The sequence below is a fragment of the Panthera leo genome, chromosome E3 (genome assembly GCF_018350215.1).
Source record: "Panthera leo isolate Ple1 chromosome E3, P.leo_Ple1_pat1.1, whole genome shotgun sequence".
Classification (NCBI taxonomy): Eukaryota; Metazoa; Chordata; class Mammalia; order Carnivora; family Felidae; genus Panthera; species Panthera leo.
In genome coordinates this window covers 23,643,966-23,666,995 of record NC_056694.1, presented here as the reverse complement: position 1 = coordinate 23,666,995, position 23,030 = coordinate 23,643,966, and the positions used below count along the sequence as shown (strand labels likewise).

At 42.0% G+C, this 23,030-nt stretch overlaps 1 protein-coding gene and 1 long non-coding RNA gene across 2 annotated transcripts in view; one reads left to right on the top strand and one right to left on the bottom strand.

The window, feature by feature from the left end:
• The window catches only part of LOC122209959, a 36,895-nt gene extending 17,812 nt beyond the window's left edge, over positions 1-19,083 (bottom strand). Inside the window, exons 1-2 of the long non-coding RNA XR_006197856.1 lie at positions 18,791-19,083; positions 18,020-18,159 (exon numbers count right to left, since the gene is read on the bottom strand). This is a non-coding gene — a long non-coding RNA (uncharacterized LOC122209959). The remainder of the gene's footprint in view (positions 1-18,019; positions 18,160-18,790) is intronic.
• A 153-nt stretch (positions 19,084-19,236) lies between these two features.
• Positions 19,237-23,030, top strand: part of METTL9 (methyltransferase like 9) — a 49,553-nt gene continuing 45,759 nt past the window's right edge. Inside the window, 1 exon segment of the mRNA XM_042922294.1 lies at positions 19,237-19,401. Coding sequence (XP_042778228.1) covers positions 19,237-19,401 — 165 coding nt within the window.

The window sequence follows — 23,030 nt, the reverse complement described above, 5'->3', positions numbered from 1 at the left end:
CCCCACTGTAAGACAGGGTAGAGGGGTGCTGAAGGCTGGATAAGACTTTTCTTCTTCTTTGTCCCCTGCAAAGCAAGAATGGGTTTTGGCTCCGGAGGGAGCGGGGCTAGGAAGGGCTTAAGACAAGAGGGTGGGTCTTCTACAAGGTCCTGCCAAGTGATAATGTAAGGGAGCTGATCAAGATGGCCCGTCTTAGGCTGAGAGATGATACTCCTGACTCGGTGGATGGTAGGGAGGTCGAAGGTCCCCTCTGGTGGCCATCCGACATTGAAAGTTGGCCACTCGCTAGAACAAAAAAACTGCCACCGACCCTTTCGGACTTCCACACTGAGGTTGTTAGCTCTTCCCCTCACATCCTTAAAGTGATCAATCATAATACTTAGAGGAGTAGTCTGAGTCTGTCCCATAACGTCCGTCCAGTAAGTCCACAGAACAAAACAGAGAAACACAAAAACAGACAAACAGAGGGCCCCTAGAAAATCTTCCAACTCCATGGAAGCAACACTGAAAGCTAGCTTAGACATTTGAGGGGATTCCACGTCCCTCCAAAACCGATGAGGGGATTCCACGTCCCTCCAAAGACGACGGCCTCACGCCGACCAGCGGGAGCGACCCGCCTCGTCTCAGACCTTTGAGGGGATTCCACGTCCCTCCAGAAGGGAGAATCGGAACGTCTTCCGAAACTCCCGGCCCGTGGTCCTCCAGTGCGTCCACTTAGACCGCGTCGGGCACTACCAGAACTCCAGAAGTGAGCTCACACAGAAAAGACAGAACAAACAAACAGACACTAACCGTGGCCAGTCAGGCTCTCCGGGTCGGGGGTCCCTCAGGGGTCTTGGGGATCCCGGGCCGAGCCCCCAAATGTTATGCCCAGAATTCGTGATCCCCAAAGACCACTAGGGAGCCGAGTCCGATGCAAAAGCAAAAGAACCTTTATTCGAGCTAGCTCGAGCTCAATCCCCTACCTGCACCGACGCAGCGGTGAGATACCAGGGAGAGAGAGCGAGTTTCAAAAGCACAAAGGTTTTATAGGGGTCTAGGGGCAGTTGGTGAGGTAATGGCTGTGGCCTCAGCCGATTGGCTGGGGAAGGGTCGTGGCCTCAGCCGATTGGTTGGGGAAGGGTCGGAGTCCTGTTACGCAGGTCGCTGGGCGTGTTTTGATCAGAAAGTTTGAACGGGTGAGCGGGAGGTTACTCAAGGGGAGGAGGCGCAGTCTGAGGTTTCTGTGAATTTCCCGGAAAAGGGGTCATGTCGGGGACATAGTCACTCAAGGTGGAGAACACAGAACAAGATGGAGTCGGCCGGCGTAGGCCCGCCCTTTCATCAACCTAAATTTTTATACACAATGCAAATATCTTTAAAAATTAAGTGAGGGTTGCCTGGGTGACTCAGTCAGTTAGGCTTCTGACTCGGTTTTGGCTCAGGTCATGATCTCACGGTTCGTGGGAGCCTGCATCAGGCTCTGCGTGGACAGCATTGAGCCTGCTTGGGATTCTGTCTCTCCTCTCTGCCCCCCAAAATAAATAACTAACATTTTAAAAAGTAAGTGAAATAAAGACTTTCAGACAAACAAAAGGCTGAAAGTTTCATTACCAGCAGATGTGCATTACATGAAGTGTTCAGGAAGTTACCAGATAGAAACTTGGGTCTAAGCCAAGGAATAAACATCTCTAGAAATGGTTAAAATGGAGGTAAATACAAAAGACTTTTTTCTTATTTTGTAATCATTTTAAAATTTTTATTTATTTTTTTATTTTCAGAGAAAGAGAGTGTGAGAGAGGGGTGGAGGGAGAAAGAATCTCAAGCAGCCTCCATACTCAACACAGAGCCTGATGAACGGCTCAATCCCACAACCCAGGGATCACAACCTGAGCCAAAATCAAGAGTTGGACACTCAACTGACTGAGCCACCCAGGTGCCCCTTATTTTTAATCACTTTATTTTTATTAAATTTTTAAAAATGTTTTATTTATTTTTGAGAGAGAGATAGAGCATAAGTGGGGAGGGGCAGAGAAAGAGGGAGACACAGAATCTGAAGCAGACTCCAGGCTCTGAACTGTCAGCACAGAATCCAATGTGGGGCTCAAAGCCAAGAAGCCTGCGATCATGACCTGAGCCAAAGTCAGACCCTTAACTGACTGAGCCACCCAGGCTAAATCACTTTAAAAGGTGACTAAGGATCACTCATACATTGCTGGTGAAAATGTCAAGTGGTACCGCCACTCTATAAGACATTTGGCAGTTTCTTATAAAACTAAACATGCAATTATAATGCAACATAGCAATTGCGCTTTGGAGCATTTATCCCAGAGAAATGAAAATTTACATTTACACAATTCCTTCAACAGATTAATGGTTAAACAAACTGTGATACATAGAAACCATGGAATACTACTTAGCAATAAAAGTTAAACTACTGACACACACATCAACTTGGATGATTTTCCAGGGAATTATACTGAATGAAAAAACCCAATCACAGAAGGTTACATACCATATGATTCCATTTATGTAACATTCGTGGAAATGAAAAAATTTTAGAAATGGAGAGCAGATTAATGGTAGTCAGAGGTTTAAGATGGGAGTGGGAAGTGATAAGGATGATCATAGTTATAAAAGGGCAACACATGGGGTGCCTGGGTAGCTCAGTCAGTTAAGCATTTAACTCTTGATTTTGGCTTAGGTCATGATCTCACAGGTCGTGAGGTCAAGCCCTGTGTTGGGCTCTGTGTGGACAGTGGGGAGCCTGTTTGGGATTCTCTCTCCCTCTCTGTCTGCCTGTCCCCTGCTCATGCCCTCTCTCTCTCAAACTAAATAAACATTTTAAAAAAATAATAAATAAATAAAAGGGCAACACAAGCAATCCTTGTGGCAATGAAATTGTTCCGTATCTTGACTATGGTGTTGGACAGATGAACGTACATGTGATAAAATTGTATGGAACTGAACACACGCACACACACACAAGTAAAACTATCTAAAAGATTAGTGGAATGTTAACAGTGCCAAAATCCTCGTTGTGATATGCGCTATCTAATTTGTAAGATGTTACCATTAGGATAAACTGGGTAAAGATTACATGGGATAATTCTGCACTATTTCTTACTACAGCATGTGAATCCACAATTATCTCAATAAAATTTTCAATAAAAGATAATTGACTATCTAAAGTAAAAAGAGCAGCACTGTATTTGGGAATTACAGTACATGCAAAAATAAAATATAGGACAACAATAATATAAAAGATTAGAGGGAACAATTTGTCATATATTGTTAAAAGGTTCTTACACCATATGGAAGAAGTATATTATTATTTTAAGGTAGGATGTGATTAATTTTAGATGTATATTATAAACTTTAGACCAACCATTAAATATATATATATTTAAAAAATTTTTTTTAATGTTTATTTACTTTTGAGAGAGAGAGAGACAGAGTACGAGTAGGGGAGGGGCAGAGAGAGAGGAAGACACAGAATCTGAAGCTCCAGGCTCTGAGCTGTCAGAACAGAGCCCAAGATGGGGCTTGAACTCACAGACTGCAAGATCATGACCTGAGCTGAAGTTGGATGCTCAACGAACTGAACTATCCAGGTGCCCCATAAATATATATATATTTAAACTGAGGCATGAATAATAAGCCTATAGTGGAAATAGCATAATAAAAATTAATCATCCTAAAAGCAGGCAGAAAAAGCAGAAAGAGGGCCAAGAATGGAACAGAGAAAACAACTGACTAGATGTTAATCAATATTACATTAAATACAAATGGTCGAAATATACCAATTAAAAAACAGAAATTATTGATTGGATTAAAAACAAAACAAGATCCAACTACATGATATATACCAAAAAATCCGCTTCCAATATGAAGACACAGGTATGTTTAAAGACGAAGGACCAAAAAATATAACATGTAAGCAGTAATCCAAGGAAAGTTGGAATGGCCATGTTAACATTTAAGTCAACTTCAAAAGAAGGAATATTACCAGGGATAAAGAGAGAGCTTACATAGTAATAAATGGATCAACTTACCAATAAAATGTAATAATCCTAAATATGTATGTGCTTAATAATGGAGCTTCAAAATGCATGAAGCAAGTGGTGGCTCAGTTGGTTGAGCGTCCGACTTCAGCTCAGGTCATGATCTTGCAGTTTGTGATTTCAAGCCCCACACTGGGCTCTGTGCTGACAGCTGGGAGCCTGGAGCCTGCTTTATATTCTGTGTCTCCCTCTCTCTCTGCCCCTCCCCTGTTTGTGCTCTGTCTCTGTCTCTCAAAAATGAATAAATGTAAAAAAAAAAAAATTAAATGCATGAAGCAAAAAACTAATAGAAGTGAATGGAGAAATAAACAAATCCATAATTTTATAATTTTTTAAATAATATTTTTAAAGTAAACTCTACCCCCAATATGGGGCTCAAATTCACAACTCTAAAAACAAGAGTTGCATGCTCTATCAATTGAGCCAGCCAGATGCCCCCAAAATCCACAATTTTAGGTGGGAATTCACTTCTTAGTAATCAATAGGGCATTTAGAAGGAAAATCAATAAAGATACAGAAGTGAACAATACCATCAAGAAACTTGACCTAGTTGTCATTTATAGAACAGCTTGCCCAACAACAGCAGAATACACGTTCTTTTCAAGTGCAAATGAAATATTTAGCAAGTTAGAACATCTGGGCAGTAAAAGAAGTAATGGGGTGCCTGGGTGGCTCAGCTGGTTAAGTGTCCGACTTCGGCTCAGGTCATGATCTCAAGGCTGAGTTCGAGCCCCTCGTCAGGCTCTGTGCTGACAGCTCAGAGCCTGGAGCCTGCTTCAGATTCTGTGTCTCTGTCTTTCTCTGCCCCTCCCCCATTCACACACTCTGTCTCTCTCTCTCAAAAATAAATAAACATTAAAAAAAATTAAAAAAGAAATAACAACACATATGAAAGAAGTCATATAAAGTATGTCTTCTGATTATAATGGTATATTCAATTAGAAACCAATAACCTACCTGGGAAATCCCCCCCAAATCTGGAAGTTAAAAACACACTTTTAAATAACTCATGGATTAAAGAAAAAGTCAGCAAGGAAACTGGAACATATTTTGAATTGAACAAAAATGAAAACATGATACAGTATATCAAAATTTGTGGAATGCAATGAGAGCAGTGCCTAGAAGGAAGTCTGTGGCATTAAATGAATATGTATATATATTATACATATGTGCCTATATATTATATATAAATAAAAGAAGGGTCTGAAATTAATAATCTATGTTTCCACCTTAGGAAACAAACAAACAAACAAAAAAGAGCAAATTAAACCCAAATCAGGCAGGAGGAAATAATAAACATCAGAAATCAATAAAATTGAAAACAGATGCCTGTTTGGTTATCACCAAAAAGATTAGAGATAAAAAATGCTGGTGAAGATGTGGAGAAAAGGGATCCCTGTGGACTCTTGATGGCAATGTGAACTGGTGCAACCACTGTGGAAAACAGCATGGAGGTTCCTCAAAAATTTGAAGATAGAACAACCATATGATTCAGCAATTCTACTTCTGGGACTACATCTGAAGGAAAAGAAAACACTATGTTGAGATATCTGTACCTCCATATTCACTGCAGTATTCTTTACAATAGCCAAGACAGGGAAAACAATCTAAATGTCCATAGACAGATGAATAGATAAAGTTTTGGTATATATACATGCAATGGAATTTAGCCATAAAAAGAAGGAAATCTTACCATTTGTGACAACACAGATGGATCTTGAGGGCATTATGCTAAGTGAACTAAAACAGGGAAAGAGAAATACTATATGCTCTCACTTATATGTGGAATCTAACAAACAAAAAACCAACGACCAAAAAAACAACAAAAAAAACCCCAGAAACTCACAGAAAAACAAAACAAAACAAAATAAAACTCACAGAAAAAGAGAAGATTTGTGGTTTCCAGAGGCAGGGGTGGGAAAGGAGGAATTGGAGGAAGGTGGTCAAAAGGCACAACCTTCTAGTTATAAGATAAATAAGTACTCAGGATGTAATGTACAACATGATGATTGTAGTTAACACTGCTGTAGGGTATATTTGAAAGCTGTTAAGAGTAAATCCTAAGAGTTCTTACACAAGGAAAAACACATTTTCTTTCTTTTTTTTCTTTTTGTATCTATATGAGGTGATGGATGTTAACTAATTGTGATGATCATTTCATAATATATGTAAGTCAAGTCGTTATGCTGTATACCTTAAACTTACACAATGCTGTATGTTGATTATATCTCAGTAAAACTGAAAGAAAAAGAGGGATGCCTGGGTGGCTCAGTCCATTAAGCGTCCAACTCTTGATTTCGGCTCAGGTCATGATCTCACAGTTCATGGGATCGAGTCCTTCGGGGGGCTCTGCGCTGATAGTGTGGAACCTGCTTGGGATTCTCTCTCTCCCTCTCACTCTGCCCCTCCCTCACTTGTGTTGTGCACGTACGCTCTCTCTCTCTCTCTCTCCCAAAATAAACTTAAACCAAAACTAAAAGAAAGAGGTATCTGCACTCCCATGATCGTTGCAGCATTAGTCACAATATCCAAGTATGGAAACAACCTAAGTGTTCGTTGATGGATGAATGGATAAAGATGTGATATAGATACAGAGATTATTCAGCCATAAAAAAGAAGGAAGTCTCATCATTTGCACCAACATGGATGAACCTGGAGGACATTATGCTATGTGAAGTAAGCCAGAACAGAAAGACAAATACTGGTATGGTTTCACTTATAAATGGAAGCTGAAAACATTGAGCCAGAGAACAATGGTTGCCATGGCATGAGGGTGTGGAAGTAGAGAGATGTTGGTCCAAAGGCACAATATTTCAGTTATAATAAATTCTGGGAATCTAATGTAAAAAATGGTGACTATAGTTAATAACACTATATTATACACTTGAAATTTGCTAAGAAAGTAGCTCTTAAGTGTTCTCACCACATATGCACACAAAGGTACCTATGTGAGGTGATGGATGTGTTAATGAACTTAATTATTATAATTATTTCATAATTTATATGTATATTAAATCATCCAATTGTACACCTTTAAAAAATCATGTTGTACAATCTACATATACACAATTTTTACTTGTCAATGATACCTCATTAAGTCTGGGGAAAAAAAATTAACTCCTGATCTTTGAAAGACATTGTTAATAAATGAAAAGGTAAGCCACAGTCTGGGAGAAAATATTTGCAAAATCCATATTTGATAAAAGACTTGCATGTAGAGTATTTTAAAAAGACTCTCAACCAATTAAAAGATAAGAAACAACCCAATAAAAAAGGGGCAAATGTTTGAACAGACATTCCACCAAAGAAGAGCTACAGATGGAAAGTAAGTACATGAAAAGATCTTTAACATTATTGGTTATCAGGAAAAGGCAAATTAAAACCACAGTGAAGGAGTGGCTCAGTCAATTAAGTGAACAACTCTTGATTTCCGACCAGGTCATGATCTCACAGTTCATGAAATCAAGCCCTGTATCAGATTCTGTGCTGATAGCGTGGAGCTTGGGAGCTTGGGATTCTCTCTCTCTCCTTCTCTCTCTCTGCCCCTCCCCTGCTCATGTTCTCTCTCTCTCTCAAAATAAATAAATAAACATTAAAAGAAAAATAAAACCACAGTGAAATACCACTACATAACTATTGGACTGGCTAAAATAAAAACTGACAATACCATGTGCTGACAAGATTGTGGAGCACCTAGAACTCTCATACAGTCCTGGAAGAATTAAAATGGCACAGCTGCTTTAGAAATCAGTTTTGACAGCTTATTAAAAAAGTTAAATAGACATAGAATCTGACATAGAATCCAGAAATCCCATTGCTAGCTATTTGCTCAAGAGAACCAAAAACTGTGTTCACACAAAACATGTACACAGTTGTTTATGGCAGTTTAGTCATGATCACATACATAAAAAAAACTGGAAGTGACTCAAATGTCCTTCAGCTGGTTAACAGGGAAACAGATTGTGGTACATCCATATCATGGAATGACATATGTCAGTAAGAAGACAGATTTACTGATACATCAGCATGAATGAATGCCAAGTGCACAATGCTGAGTGGAAGAGAAGCCAGACTCAAAAGATTACCTAACTGTATGATTCCATTTAAATCATATTCTGGAAAGGGTAAAACTTTCAGGGGAGCAAACACATTAGTGGTTGGCAGAATCTAAGATGGGGAGAGAGGTTGACTACAAGGGACACAGGGAATTTTTTTAAGGAATGGAAATAGTCTGTATTTTGATTGTGGGTATTGGTCACAACCCTTGTATGCATTTGTCACAACTCAAACTGTATACTATACAGGGTGAATTACTGGACTTAAAAAATATTTATAGACCACAGAAATTATCTTCATTTTATTCCTGGAAGATTGTTTTGAAGTGATTACACAAGTGACATTTGACTTGCTATTCAGAAAGTCAAATGGTTATCTCAACACTTTTAGGGTATCTCAACACTTTAAAAATAATTACCTCATTAACAATGTCATGACTATTGAATACTGTTTTATTAACACTCTTTATTAAAAGTACATATTGCTTCTGGGGCACCTGGGTGGCTCAGTGGCTGAAGCACCCGACTTTGGCTCAGGTCATGATCTCACAGTTTGTGAGTTCGAGCCCTGTGTCAGGCTCTCTGATGTCAGCCCAGAGCCTGCTTCAGATGCTCTGCCTCCCTCCTTCTCTGCCCAACCCCCACTAGCTTTCTTGCTCTCTCAAAAAAACAAATACACATTAAAAAAAAAGAACATAGCGCTTCTGCTAAGGACCTCTTCCCCGCCTTCTTCCTGTGAACCATATTAAAAATTTCTGATTTACAGCAAGATTCTGAATCAGTACACCTCGAATGACCCAGGAACCTGCAGTGTAACTAACACCACCTGGGATTCTGATGCTCCTGGGCTGAGGATGGCTAAAACACTAGGAGGCAGTAGAGCATTGTGTGAAGAATGTGGGTTCTGAAATCAGACCGCCTGCTTTAAAATCCTGCCTCAACCACTCATTGGCTGTGCAATAGAAGCTTTATGTGCCTTGGTTTCTTCCTCTGAAAAAAAAAAAAAGAAAGAAAGAAAGAAAGAAAGAAAGAAAGAAAGAAAGAAAGAAAGAAAAGAAAAGAAAAAAGAAAGAAGGAAAGAAAAGAAATAAATAACAATAGTATCAACCTTCTTAGATTGTATTGAGGATTAAAAGAGATGACACGGGAATGTAGGTGGCTTAGTTGGTTAAGCATCTGACTTGGGCTCAGTCACGATCTCACGGTCCATGAGTTCCACCCGTGTCAGGCTCTGTGCTGACAGCTCAGCTGGAGCTTGCTTCCAATTCTGTGTCGCCCTCTCTCTCACTGCCCCTTCCCCGCTTGCGCTCTCTCTCTCAAAAAATAAACTTAAAAAAAGAAAAAAGAGATGACACATGGGGATGCCTGGGTGGCTCAGTCAGTTAAGCGTCCTATCCTTGATTTTGGCTCAGGTCCTTTCATCATGATCTCACAGTGGTGAGATAGAGCCTCCCCCCACCTCCCACTGCAGGGCTCTGCGCTGAGCTAGAGTCCTGCCACCAGTCGTGCATTAAGCATAGAGCCTGCTTATGATTCATTCTCTCCCTCTCCTTCTGCCCCTCCGCAAGTTGGGTGTACATGCGTACATGTTCTCTAAAAAAAAAGAAAAAAATTAAAAAAAAAAAAAAAGAGATGACACACGTTAAGATACCTACCACAATGTCTGGCATCTATTGTGAGCCATTGTTGTTTTCAGTGGCCTGGGTGGTACTCTCGCAATGCTCTTTTTCATAAAGAGTGAGGCTGTGGCCCAGATCTAGAATTTCATGCGGTAGAAATATGTTCATTTTTTTGGGCGCCTGGGTGGCTCAGTTGGTTAAGCGGCCGACTTCGGCTCAGGTCATGATCTCACGGTCTGTGAGTTCGAGCCCCGCGTCGGGCTCTGTGCTGACAGCTCAGAGCCTAGAGCCTGTTTCGGATTCTGTGTCTCCCTCTCTCTGACCCTCCCCCGTTCATGCTCTGTCTCTCTCTGTCTCAAAAATAAACATTAAAAAATTAAAAAAAAAAAAAAAAAAAGAAATATGTTCATTTTTGTTCCTACTTTTCCTAATGAGTGCCTCCTCCCAGGGGACTGGGCAAGCCTCACACTAAGTGGGAGAGTGACTGATATTGGGAGGAGGAAATGTAAGGATTTTGGTTTCAGATCATAAGAAGCTGACAAGTTGTCAAGCACACAACTGTCAAGACGAAAGATGGCTCTACTTACAAACTTTGTCACAGGTATGTACGATTTGCTGTAAATTATTTCCTATTTTGTGGAGTGCTATGGGACTGAATTTGTGAGATTTCTTGTTAAAGTGTGTGGGAAAACAAAATTATACCACTTCTCTTGTGTACTATGTAAGTATAGGTATGTTTATATTATCACTTGGGGAAATATCCAAAGAACCCATAATTCATGAAAGAAAGTAAGCAGGTGAAGGAACAGATCCCATAACTGGAAGTCTCTAATCCAGGTGCATATGCACAGGTGGTCTTTATTAATTACCATTTTTACAACAAAAGAATGAAGGTTATGTGATTTTACGAGGTCACATGGAAAATGTCGGGGATGTAACTAGAATTTGAGTTTCATGTCTCTTGGTGTGAGTGTTCACCCTGTTTTTGATGATAAAGATGAGAGTTGGATAAATGGAAATGGGGTTCAGGGATGAGGAATGTGGGGTGGGGCAAGAAAGACCTTGGAAGAGAACCACAGCATGCCTCAACAATCTGGGAATGTTCTCATCCCTATCAATTGCACTTTTCAGGCAAGTGAGGTCTGTCTGATATTTGTTGGGTGAAGCACATCCAACCATGTGGTGAGCATGGAATGAGGGATGTGGCCATTTAGAATGATGTTAATGGACGATGTCATGGAGCCTGGATAAAATGGATGCACCCATCACCATCCACACAGAGAGACACGTGCAGCATTGAGCAAAGTGAAGGATACTGTCTCCTGAGCTGATGATGGAGATCCACTACCAAATCAGCCTGCCTTTCCATTTCCCAAGGCTGACACAACTCCTCCCCACCTCTACCCCCAATGAGCTGTTTTTTTCTGTAGATATGTTATGATCTTCCTTCAGTCAATCTGCAATCAAGTCTTGGCTTGGGAACCTGACTATCTATCTATCTATCTATCTATCTATCTATCTATCTATGCATCTATCTATCTATGCTCCATATCCAGCATGGGGCTCAACATGGGGCTTGAACTCACAAGCTCAGATCAAGACCTGAGCTGAGATCGAGTCAGATGCTTAACTGACTGAGCCACCCAGGCACCCCAACAGACCTGCCTTTTTTTTTTTAATTTTTTTTAATGTTTATTCATTTTTGAGAGACAGAGACAGAGCACACGTGGGGGAGGGGCAGAGAAAGAGGGAGACAGAATCCGAAGCAGGCTCCAGGCTCTGAGCTATCAGCATAGAACCTGACACGGGGCTTGAACTCACGAATCGCGAGGTCATGACCTGAGCTGAAGTTGGACGCTTAACCAACTGAGCCACCCAGCAGCCCCAGACCTGCCTTTTTAAAAGGTGACTTTATGGGGCACCTGGGTGGCTCAGTCTGTTGAACATCCAACTTCGGCTGAGGTCATGATCTCATACTTCGTGGGTTTGGAACCCATGTTGGGCTCTGTGCGGACAGCTCAGAACCTGGAGCCTGCTTTGGATTCCGTATCTCCTTCTCTCTCTGCCTCTCCTTCACTTGTACTCTGTCTCTATGTCTCAAAAATAAAGAAACGTTAAAAAAAAAAAAAAGGTGACTTTACATTTCTTTTTTCTAATCCATTATACATACACAGCAATTTTATTTCTGTATTTCCAGAATTTATTTCAGGGCAATATTAATGATCAGCTGCATGGGGGGGGGGGGGGGCTGGGTGGCTAAGTCATTAAGCATTTGACTTTAGCTCAGGCCATGATCTCAAAGTTTGTAAGTTCGAGTCCCACATCAGGTAAGCATGAGCCCCACTTAGGGTGAGTACAGCCCTGCTTTGAGTAAAACACGAGCCCAGGGTGAGCCGTGCTTCTCTCTTCCTCTCTCTCTCTGTCTTTCTGCCCTTCGTGGGATTCTCTCTCTCCGCCCCTCACTCACTTGCACCCTCTCTCTCTCAAAAAAAAAAAAAAAAAATCAACTGTATATACTGCCTATCATGTCAAAATGATCTGACTTAATTTTTTCCCTAAAACATCTTTGGGGGTGCCTAGCTGGCTCAGTTGGTAGAGTATGTAACTCTTGTTGATCTCTGGGTCATGAGTTCGAGCCCCACATGTGACACAGAGTTTGCTTAAAATTAAAAATTCTTGGGGCGCCTGGGTGGCTCAGTCGGTTGAGCGTCCGACTTCAGCTTAGGTCACGATCTCGCGGTCCGTGAGTTCGAGCCCCGCGTTGGGCTCTGGGCTGGTGGCTCAGAGCCTGGAGCCTGTTTCCGATTCTGTGTCTCCCTCTCTCTCTGCCCCTCCCCCGTTCATGCTCTATCTCTCTCTGTCCCAAAAATAAATAAACATTAAAAAAAAAAATTTAAAAATTCTTTAAACTATAATATATGTCAAAAATATAATGTATTCCTGATACTTGTGTCCAAATATAAATTCTAAATGAGGAAAAGAGCTAATAAATATTAAATGTTCTCAAATATGATTTACCCTGTATCATGTATACATATTCCTATGTATATGTTGCTGTTTATAGTATGACAATGGAGAAATTCCCATTCATTTATCAACCAGGACGTTGGAGACTCTAAAAATTAGTCCATTGTTCTATCAAAGTCTACAGGGATAACTTAAGGCTTTTTTACCTAAAGCCTCATTCCATTGAATCATTATGATGAGCATTGTAGATGTGGTGAAAATCATCTATAAATATGTCTCCTTATGAAAATAAAAACAGTGCATGTATAACCTAAGGCAATTTGTTTAAAATTATGTCTGTCTAAAAAACAGCACATTTGGCTCCAATGTCATTTATAGTTTTGGTTATAAAATGGACTTTTCCTGGAGGGAGAATAGCCTGTTCTATATTCACAAACTACACTTTAGTGAGGTCCTTGAGCAAAGCTGGCTTCTCCCACCCCACCCGCCAGAACTGGTGTCGGAGGCTGGAGGAAGAGGGTGGAATCTGAGCTCTGTTAGTGGAAGGAAAAGCTGATGGCCTTTAATGCCTGTCCCTGCCATATCTAAAACTTTACTCGAAAGACTTGAGGACAGAAAGCTAATGAACTTGAAATAAACTTTCTACTGTGGAATAGCTTAATAGCTGTTTGCAGTATTGACTCTCGATTTTAGGAAACTGTATGGAACAAAGGATGTTTGTTGGTAAGGGGAAACTATGAACTGAAGGAAAACAGCTGTGGGGGTTTCAAAATGCTGAGGTTTTGGATATTTAATAGTCAAATGCCTTTCTTCTGGGTTTAATGATTTGTAGGCACAACACGTTTAAGGAAGATCCTAGGTTAAGTTGTAAAGCAAACTCACATTAGTTGTGGCCATTAAAAAAAAAAAAAAAAATCAATCACTGTTTTTACCAGAGAAGGGAGATAGTTTTGTCTGATTTTCAGGTTGCTTGACTGCTCAAGTATCCTCTTTCATAAACGTATTCTTCCTCATTCTCAGACCAGTATGTGGTTGTGCAAAAATAAAATAGTCATCGTCTTTCATGCCAGCAGAGATGTGGCTCTGTGCTATGTTATACAAACTCTTTAAGATCACTTATGTTTATGTATGCACATATATATTTTGTCTACTATGAAATATTTAGATTTTGTTTTAAAGCTTTCTCATTGTACCGTGCAATTTTTTCATGTATTTCATATAAACCATAAGTTTGAGTGTTTTATAGTTTCAAAACAAGTATATGAAAACACAGTGGCATGAAGTGACATGGCACACTGGGTGGAGAGGAAGTGGCCATTCATAAGACCAAACCCACATACATGTAGGAGACAGCAATTATGAGGCCAAGGATAGGGATGTTTTGAAAATATACTTAAAACGAGATCAAAGATCTTTGGACCTTTGAAAATATCCCAGAAAGTGAATGAAAAACAACAGCCTTCTCTCTTTTTTCAGAGCTCTGACTCAGACCTCCTACTAGAAGGACACTGCAGAGTTGAAATATGTATTTTTAAATAATACACATATTCCTCTAAGTGAGTTAAACTATTATGTGCAGATTTTCTTGAAGGGTCCTAAAAGCAGTCATGTAGATGTACAACATAATTACATAGGTGGCCACCGTGAGTCTTCACATCCCAGAAGGCTCCAAGAGCACCCCTATTTCTTTTCTCACAATTACTAGGTGCATCTATAATCTAGAGGAACTTGGGCAACTCGGAAGCTCTCAAGCTTAGCAAGGAGATGTCAAAACGAGGGCCATGATGCCACACTTCCTCATACTTCAGCTTTCCCTGAACACTCCATTCCCCACACCCCAGTCAAGTCAGAACCCTCTGTTCTAAGTTCTAACAATATCCAATTCTCTTCTAGCACTCAGCCGTTTGTAATTATACATTGATTTTTGATTATTTGGGCAGGTCTGCCTCCCTACTAGACAGACAGCAAGCTGTATGAGGGTGAGGCACTGTGTTTCTATTCCACTTAGTTTAGAGCCTAGCGTGTGGCATGTATTCGATAAATGTTTATTGACCACATGAAAGTGCTATTTCTTTGTCTTTCTGCTGCTATTCCTGACATCATCTGAGACAGGTATGAGATTGCCATGGTGTGGGGTAGAGGGAAGCCGCAGGGTTCAGAAGGTTGTAAGCACGTGAAATGCCATGGTTGGTGTGGAGTTCTATATATCAGAGAGGGAAAGGCTTTCCTACTAAGACAGTCATCCTTCACAAGTAAATGACTTCTATGTGCTGCCTGATTTTGTAATTTTAGGTTTGAATGTTTTTTAGATTTGTGTTCTCTTTCCTCTTCTCATCTTTCCTCCCTTAGTCCCAAGTCTCAGGAAGGAGCCTGGGAATAAACACACTGAGGAGGAGCTCTCATCAAGGGCTCTAAGGGAATGTTTTATGGAGAGTAGCTTTGCAGAGATCACGGTTATGTTAGGACCGAACATCCTTATTATGATAATCTTGGTTGAGACTTTAAGATCATCTGATTCTCGTAGGTGTATTATGAAGTAGGCAGTTCAGAATCATGGCCCTTAGTTTATGGATAAGGAAAAGGGGTCATCAGAAGAGGTTGAATTATCCATGTTATAATGAAAACAAGAGCAAATTAACATTTCTGGAGAGCTCCCTGCATCTTGAGGCACCTTTATATTTGGAATAGTCCTTTATATTTAGAATATATAGTCTTTTATATTTAGAATATATACTTTAATCATTACTACATCCCCATGAGATAGGTAACCATTATTATTATTCCCATTTCACAGATGAGGAAAGTGAGACCTACAGCAATCAAGTTATTTGCCTCAAAGTGCATTACCAAGAAGCTTAGAGCCAGGCTTCAAACCCAGCTGGTCTGTCTCAAACCAGTATGCTGATGAGTTAGCACTGGGAGATCTCCAAGAGTACATTGTGTTATTTGTACTTGCCTCCATAGGTGACTCCTGGTTTAATATTGCTACTTTATGTTGCCAATTTTTTTCTAACCTGTTTGCAGTTTCACCAGAACTTAGAATTTATCAAGCAGAGATCACAGTGATCACTGTGTATGACTGAAATTATATCAACCAAGTTCAGATAAAAAATGCCCTGTTTACTAATGAAAAAAAATGTTGGGGTGCCTGGGTGGCTCAGTCGGTTGAGCGTCTGACTCTTGATTTTGGCTCAGGTTGTGATCCCAGGGCTGTGGAATGGAGCCCTTAGTGGGGCTCTGTGCTGTGTGTGGATCCTGCTTAGGATTCCCTCCCTCTCTCTCTCTGTCTCCCCCTCTCCCCTACTCACACTCTCATTCTCTCTCTAAAAAAATAAATAAAAATAAATTGTTGGATACATTTACTAATTTTATTTTTTGGAGGTGCTCATTGCTTAATTACCACAGGGCACATCTATACTGGGGAAAACTTGTACCATTCTCTGACACTCTACAAAATATTAAGTATAAAAAAGTCCACAAAAACGTGTGATTTTTGAGTGCTTTTTACACTACTTAATCTCTTCAAGGAGAGGACAATGACCAACAGTGACTGGCACATTTTGTGCCTCTGCAGATCCAAGTCTCTCTTTTTCTTTTTTTTTTAAAGCTTTTTTTTTTTTTTTTTTTTTTTTTACGTTTGTTTATTTTGAGAGAGAGACAGGGAGAAAGGTAGAGTAGGCAAGGTGCAGAGAGAGAGAATCCTAAGCAGGCTCTGCACTGTCAGCAAAGAGCCTGATGCAGGGCTCCAACTCATAACCCATGAGATCATGACCTGAGCTGAAATCAGGGACCGGATGCTTAACCAACTGAGCTACCCAGGCGCCCACAAAGCTCTCCATGGGTTCCCTTTACGTTAGATTTTGTCACTGAAAAGAGAACATGGATATGTTGTAATTTGTAGCTGATAAGAACAATTACACCAAAAGGTACCCTTGCTTAGAGTTCTAGAGAAGAAAGTGATCCAGACAAGATATGGGGCCTATGCACAGCACTATGACCCAAGTTCAATACCTGAGCTCCTAGTCAGGAGGGCAGTGAGCAGAGGTCAATACAGAGGGTGTTATTTCTGTGTTTTTGGACTATTACTGACTGCATTTAAAAGCCACGTTAGAAGGGATATTGGCTGGTTTTCAGCTTCTTGTGTTATTCGTGCCTCTGCCCCTCTCCATTATGGATAACTGAGGTTTTTAATTGAGGTTTTAATATACAGTAGTGACATTCTAGTAGATGAAGGAAGGGGGCAGTCCCCGAGGGCAATCTGAACTTCTGCTTAGTATATTTACTCTTGCTGTTTTCCTTCCTCCTCATTTGTAATTCAGGAGGCTCTCTGAGAAGAGAGAGACAACGAAGAGGCTTCTTAGATGGATCGAAGGATCACAAGCTGGGATACCAGGTTCTATGAAAAGGTCTGCTATTGAATTTGCTCTACCTTTAGGCAAATCATTTGATCATGTTGTGCTTTGGTTTCTTCCTGTGTTTGCTAAGTGTAAATAACATGTATTTGACTATTTTGTGATTATTATAGACTATTTTAAATGTGTGGGTGATTTATTTTTCCAGGCCAGCTGCTCAGGTATAAAATGAAAGTCTGCTCCTTTGAGATGCTAGGCTTCCTGGCTGTCAACTGACCCCCAAATACTTCAGAGTTCAGTAGGCATCTAGTTGCTTCTTGTTCATCTGACACATTTTGCAGTCTCTGTGCTGTGGCTCCTCAGGTATACTCTATAGTTGGGGGCATACCTTTTGTCTTTTTTGTTTTCAGAAATGAAATGTGTCACTTTATATATTCCTACTGCTTTCACCCTCCTCCCCACTCCACCTCTAAAAAGATGAAGGCTGCTTTATCTGACACTGATTGCATGAGACAGGAGGGACAGGTGACATGGTAAACAAACTGAGTTTACCTGGACTGGCTAATATGGTTCCCTTTTGATGACTTGGGCCAGGACCACTACAAGTTTGAACTAGATTTAGTAAGGTTCAGGTTCTTTGGCGTTTTAGCAGGAAGCAGTCAGGTAACATACTGAAAAGAGAGAACACAAAGTACCCTCCCCTTTCCCCTTTGTGTTTGTTATAGCCTACCTCACATTAGGCAACAAGATGCCCCTGTTCCCAAAAAGTCCCAAGCCAGGATTCTTAGAAGCTAATAAATAAGTTTGTGGGTAAAGTACGATTTTGTTCTTCATCAGTGGATCACCATACCACTGCTTCATAAATGGTAATCTCTTAAGTGCAATACTGGAGTTGACGGTAAGGCTTACTTCTTTTGAACTAAAATAAAATGTATTTACATTATTTCTAGTGCAGTTAAATTAAAAGCAGTTTCCAAACAAACCTGGAAAAGGTGTTGAAGCTAGAGAACCCATGAAATATATTACTCCTTAGTTGTAGCTTGGTGGTAGCAGCAGGAAGAACTTCAGACACAGGAACACGGTGTAACCCTTCGGTTCTGAAACGTTGCTAGGTCTCCTCGTGCTAGAAATGATCAAAGAAACATCCGGGTAAATATTGCTCCCGGAGCTTAGTTCGCTTTGAGTGCTGGGTCCAACTTCCATCTGTTAGTTCAAGGAAACAAGCAGCAAGGGCCTCGGATTTGGGGGTCTTCGTTCTTGGGCAGGGTCATCAATACATCAACGTAATACTTGCAGGTGCCTGAGCTGCTGTGACTTCCAACAAAGGCAGAGCTTTCACTGATATCTCTTAGAAACATATAGCCAGCAACTTGCCAGGGTTGGGGAACAGGACTGGGAAGAACCAAGGGCATGGTGATATCCTTTCTCCCTAGATTCCAGACAGCTTTGTAGCTCCTGCGGAGCAGGGTGGAGGCCCTTGGGGTGGGGGTCTGGCTCTTCGGCTCTAAATGTAAATAAGCCACGCAGCTGAGCCAGTGACAGTTAAGAACTGGCAGCGTCCGTCTCAGGCAAGGTGTTGGTCTGACAGTCTGGACGTACGAAAGGCAGGAGACTCCCTCTCCTCACCCTCGGGTCAATCTGCACAACCAGGTTAAGTCCTGCCGGGGTCGGGGTGGGGGGGTTGGGGGAAGGGAATGAGGCGCCCAGAGGCCACGACTAAGGCGAGGAAAGACCAGAAGTCCTAAGGACACCACCTTGGAGGGACCGGGAGGCTTCAGTAACTGCCTTCGGAAGTATCGCCCTTGCCGTATAAAACGAAAAATATCTCCGCCATTACATGAAGCCGCGGCCCAGATAGGAGGCGGGGACGCGCGCCTGGCGAATGCGCGCTCCCTTTGTCCCGCCTCCCGGCCGGCGGCTCTATCCGCGCGGGAGCGCGCTTCGGCCGCTCTTAAGTGCTCCGGGTGGAAACTGGCGCCGGCGGCGGTTGCGTTCCGCGGGCGGAAAGGAAGGGGGAGGTGGGAAGGCTGTGCGCCGCCCGCTCCTCCCCACCCCCCGCCTCGGCCCTGAAGGGGCTGGATGGGCAAGTTGGGCGCGATGGCTCGAGTCCGGGCGGCGGCGGCGGCGGCCGGAGGCGGCGGCGCCTCCTCCTCCTCGCCCCGGCGCCGGCGGTGATCCGAACGAGCGGCCGCGGCCCCCGATGAGACTGTTCGCGGGCTGGCTGTGCCTGAGCCTGGCGTCCGTGTGGCTGGCGCGGAGGATGTGGACGCTGCGGAGCCCGCTCACCCGCTCCCTGTACGTGAACATGACGAGCGGCCCCGGCGGGCCGGCGGCGGCCGCGGGCGGCAGGAAGGAGAACCACCAGGTACGCGGCCGGGGTCGGGCCCGGGCCCGGCGGGGGCGGGGGCGTGGCGGCCCGGCCTTCCCGCGCTCGGCCCGGCTATTGTGCGGGGCTTCGCGGCGAGAGGGCCTCCCGGGGCCCTCGCCCCGCCGCCTCGGCCCCGCGGAAAGTTTCCCCGACGTCGTCCCCGCCGGGCGCTGGCTCCGCGACCCTCGAGCGTTCGGCCCGGGCCCCGCGGCGCCTTTTGTTCCCGGGCGCGGGCGGACAACGGCCTCCCGTTCCTTCCCGGGCCCGGGTGTGGGCGCCCCGGCGCCCCGCATTGTTCCCGGGTGCCAGGCGGTGATTGCAGGCGCCGGGCGGCACGACGCAGGAACTTTGGGGCGAGCGCGTGGCCACGGGCATCCATCTGGCACCGGGGCCTGCGATGTAAACGACCAGACCAAACCCATCTCCCTCGACCGCCTTCATCACCCCCGGGGAATCAAAGCGAAAAGCAGGTCCTTCTTTTTGTCTGGTTGAATCTCTGAACGTACAAAGGGCCATAAAGAAATTTAACCGTGCATTGTGAGCCATTTAACCCTCTGGGCTTATTCGGGTGACATTTTCCCTCAGCGGTTAAATGTGTTTGACAGGTCCTCACACTCCCATCCTGCTGAACCTTCCTCTCCTACCAAAGAGAGATCTCCTTTTAACTTCGATGTTGGTAGTCGACCAGAAAGATGTGGTAAGAAGGAAGATGATGCAAGCTTTTCCTGGAAGGGTTTTTAAAACAGAATTAGGGAGGAGTGAATTCTTTTCAGAGTTGTGGATCGTGAACGACGCGATGTAACCGGTTAGGCAGTCTTTTCATTAGCTTAGTTTGGTGCCACTTACAGAAGTATGTGCAGGTCAACTGTGGAATTAAGAGTGATATTTCATTTTTGACCATAATATAGTTTGTGGTTAACCTTGCATTCATTGAAAAGAGGCTTTTAAACTCTGTCGGAGTGTTGGCTTATAATTGCTAGCATTTATAGTGCATTTTGCCTTTCAAGACAGCAGTAAGTGGTTATTCCCCATCTTATGACTTATCGTTTTCATAGATTTCTCATTTTCCTATGTTACATTTCTTATTATGCCAGGCGTTCAGAGAGTTTAAATTCGGGTTGATTTCGTGTGTTTTAATGAAAGTAAAGAATTATCTAAGGACATAAAGCAATTCATTAAGGAAAGTAGCTTATAGTTTTTATTTAGTAATTACTGATTGTGGCCCATTTTCTATTTTTAAAGGAAGTCCTAAATTCCCATAAAATTTTTTTGTGATCCCAGAGCTATTTTGATTTGTTAGGTAGTCATGCCTATGATATTGTTAGGAGAGTACATAAAGTCAGTAGGTGATCTTCAGTTGTGAAACCACATTCTTTGCTATAAATTACTTACATTAATTGTTCTTAGAGAAACAATTCTAAAGTACTGCAGTGATAATGTACAGTTACCAAATGTCACATATCCACGTGGAATACGGATAGTGGCATAAAACAATGAATTAGAAATGTCATTTTCAACAATTGGTAGAAGTAAGTTCCGGTTAGGACAAAAAGGAAGCTTATTTCCACTGATGTGGAATTTTGGTGGAGTCTCTTAGCTGTAGGTGTTTATGACACTTGTGATTACCTCTACTATAACATTTGATATATTTTATTATATATATTTTATATGTAATATATTTATATAATGCTTATAAAAGAATTGGCTATATTTAAAAAACTGAAAAACTGTTTACATAATTTGATTTTCGTGGAGTCTAGGTAGACTATAGCTGGAGACGTAGCCTCATTATAAGTACTTCCTAACAGGAGATACTTTCTAATTGTGTGCCTTTTAAAAACTGAATCAGTTACTAATAGTGGTTTCCGATACCCCATTTACTTTGTTACACTTCTGAGATGCTGAGTTATATGTGTACATGTGTGTGTTTTAACCAGTTGGACCAACAATTTGGCCACTAATTTCTCCAAAGTGAAGACTAATCTGGTACTTTCTGAATATTTAGGGGCAGATTGACTCTTTTCCTTAGAGTGATCAATCCAGTGATGCATTGACACATGAAAATATTGCCCGTGAATAAAGATTAAAATGAACAAAAGAAATGTGTGTATAGAGACCACGGTGAGATAAAGTGAAAGAGGAGACTCCTCTCTGCAGAGTGCCTGCGCTGATTTGTTATCTTCTTTATAATCCAGGATCCTAGGTTTGCCTTATGAACTTTCTTACTTGTAAAGTAACTTGACTCTAACATCCTTGCCCCCTTCACATTTATAGTTTTATACAGGGTTTTCTGGTGTTCATTTGGGGTGTGGGTTCCATAGCAAGCCACATCTGGTTCTTTTGGGGTTGCGTGAAAGTGGGGTTATGGATTTTTTAAACATTTTTTTAATTAATGTTTTTTATTTATTTTTGAGAGAGAGAGTGTGAGCGGGGGAAGGGCAGAGAGAGAGAGAGACACAGAATCTGAAGCAGGCTCCCGGCTCTGAGCTTACAGCACAGAGCACAACGCGGGGCTCGAACTCACAAACCGTGAGATCATGACCTGAGCTGAAGTCGATGCTCAACCGACTGAGCCACCCAGGTGCCCCAGTGGATTTAATTGAACCGTACTTAGCACAAGTTTTCTTTATGATGATTTTATTAAGAAATTATGGTGGAGGATTCTCTGGTTAAAAGAGAAATCTTGGGAAATGTTTATCATTAAAAATTGCTATTTAGTTATGATAGCCTGGAGATGAGTTGCAAGGCTCCTTTGCCCTAAAGTAGTTCTAAAACTGTAGTAGCAGCACCATTTTAATAACTTGGTTTGGTGTGCTAGCTTCAAGCTGGGATTACTTTTCACTTTAAGCAAGGGAGAAGCAAGGAAGGGCTTCTCTTAGAGCTGGGATGTGGCTTGCAGGCCAAATTGGGCTCACTGACTTGTTTGTTACAGCCTATAAAGTAAGAATAGTTTTACGTTTTTAAATGGCTGCAAAAGCATGTAATATTTTATAATATGAGAAAATTTCTTATATGAAATTCAAATTTCAGCATCCACAAATAAGGTCTTGTTGGAACAGAGCCACCACATTCGTTTACTTACTGCCCATAGGGACCTCCACACTACAGCAGCAGTGGTTGGTACTGTGTGACCCACGAGCTGAACTATTTACTCTGTAGCCCCTTACAGAAAAAAAGAGTCTTCTCCAGAGAAAGTTTCCAGCTGCCTTCATCAGCAGCACATTTCTTAGTCACAGTTGCATGGTGGATAGTTTGCCACATTGGGAAGAAGTAGAGCCAGGCAATGAGAAACTAGATATGTCACTTTTCAACATTGGCAGGCTTGGAACTTAAAAAGAAGACAGCAACAACAAAAACTTTGCATCTAGTGTTTTTGTCTCATTGTACCTAGTACTTCAAGTTAATGCATCAATTATGGAGCTGTTGAAACTTGAAAGGACTCTTAGGCCTCACTAACTAGGTTCTTGATAATAATAGTCATTCAGTAGTTTCTGAACTGATGGAGTGCCAAAAGAATTGTTATGGAACTCCCTGGAACCCAGCCAGGACGGTTTCTGCAGGTGATGTACTGTAAGGATTCTTAAGAGCACAGGTAACCTTGAATATCTGGAATTAGCAAGGTATAA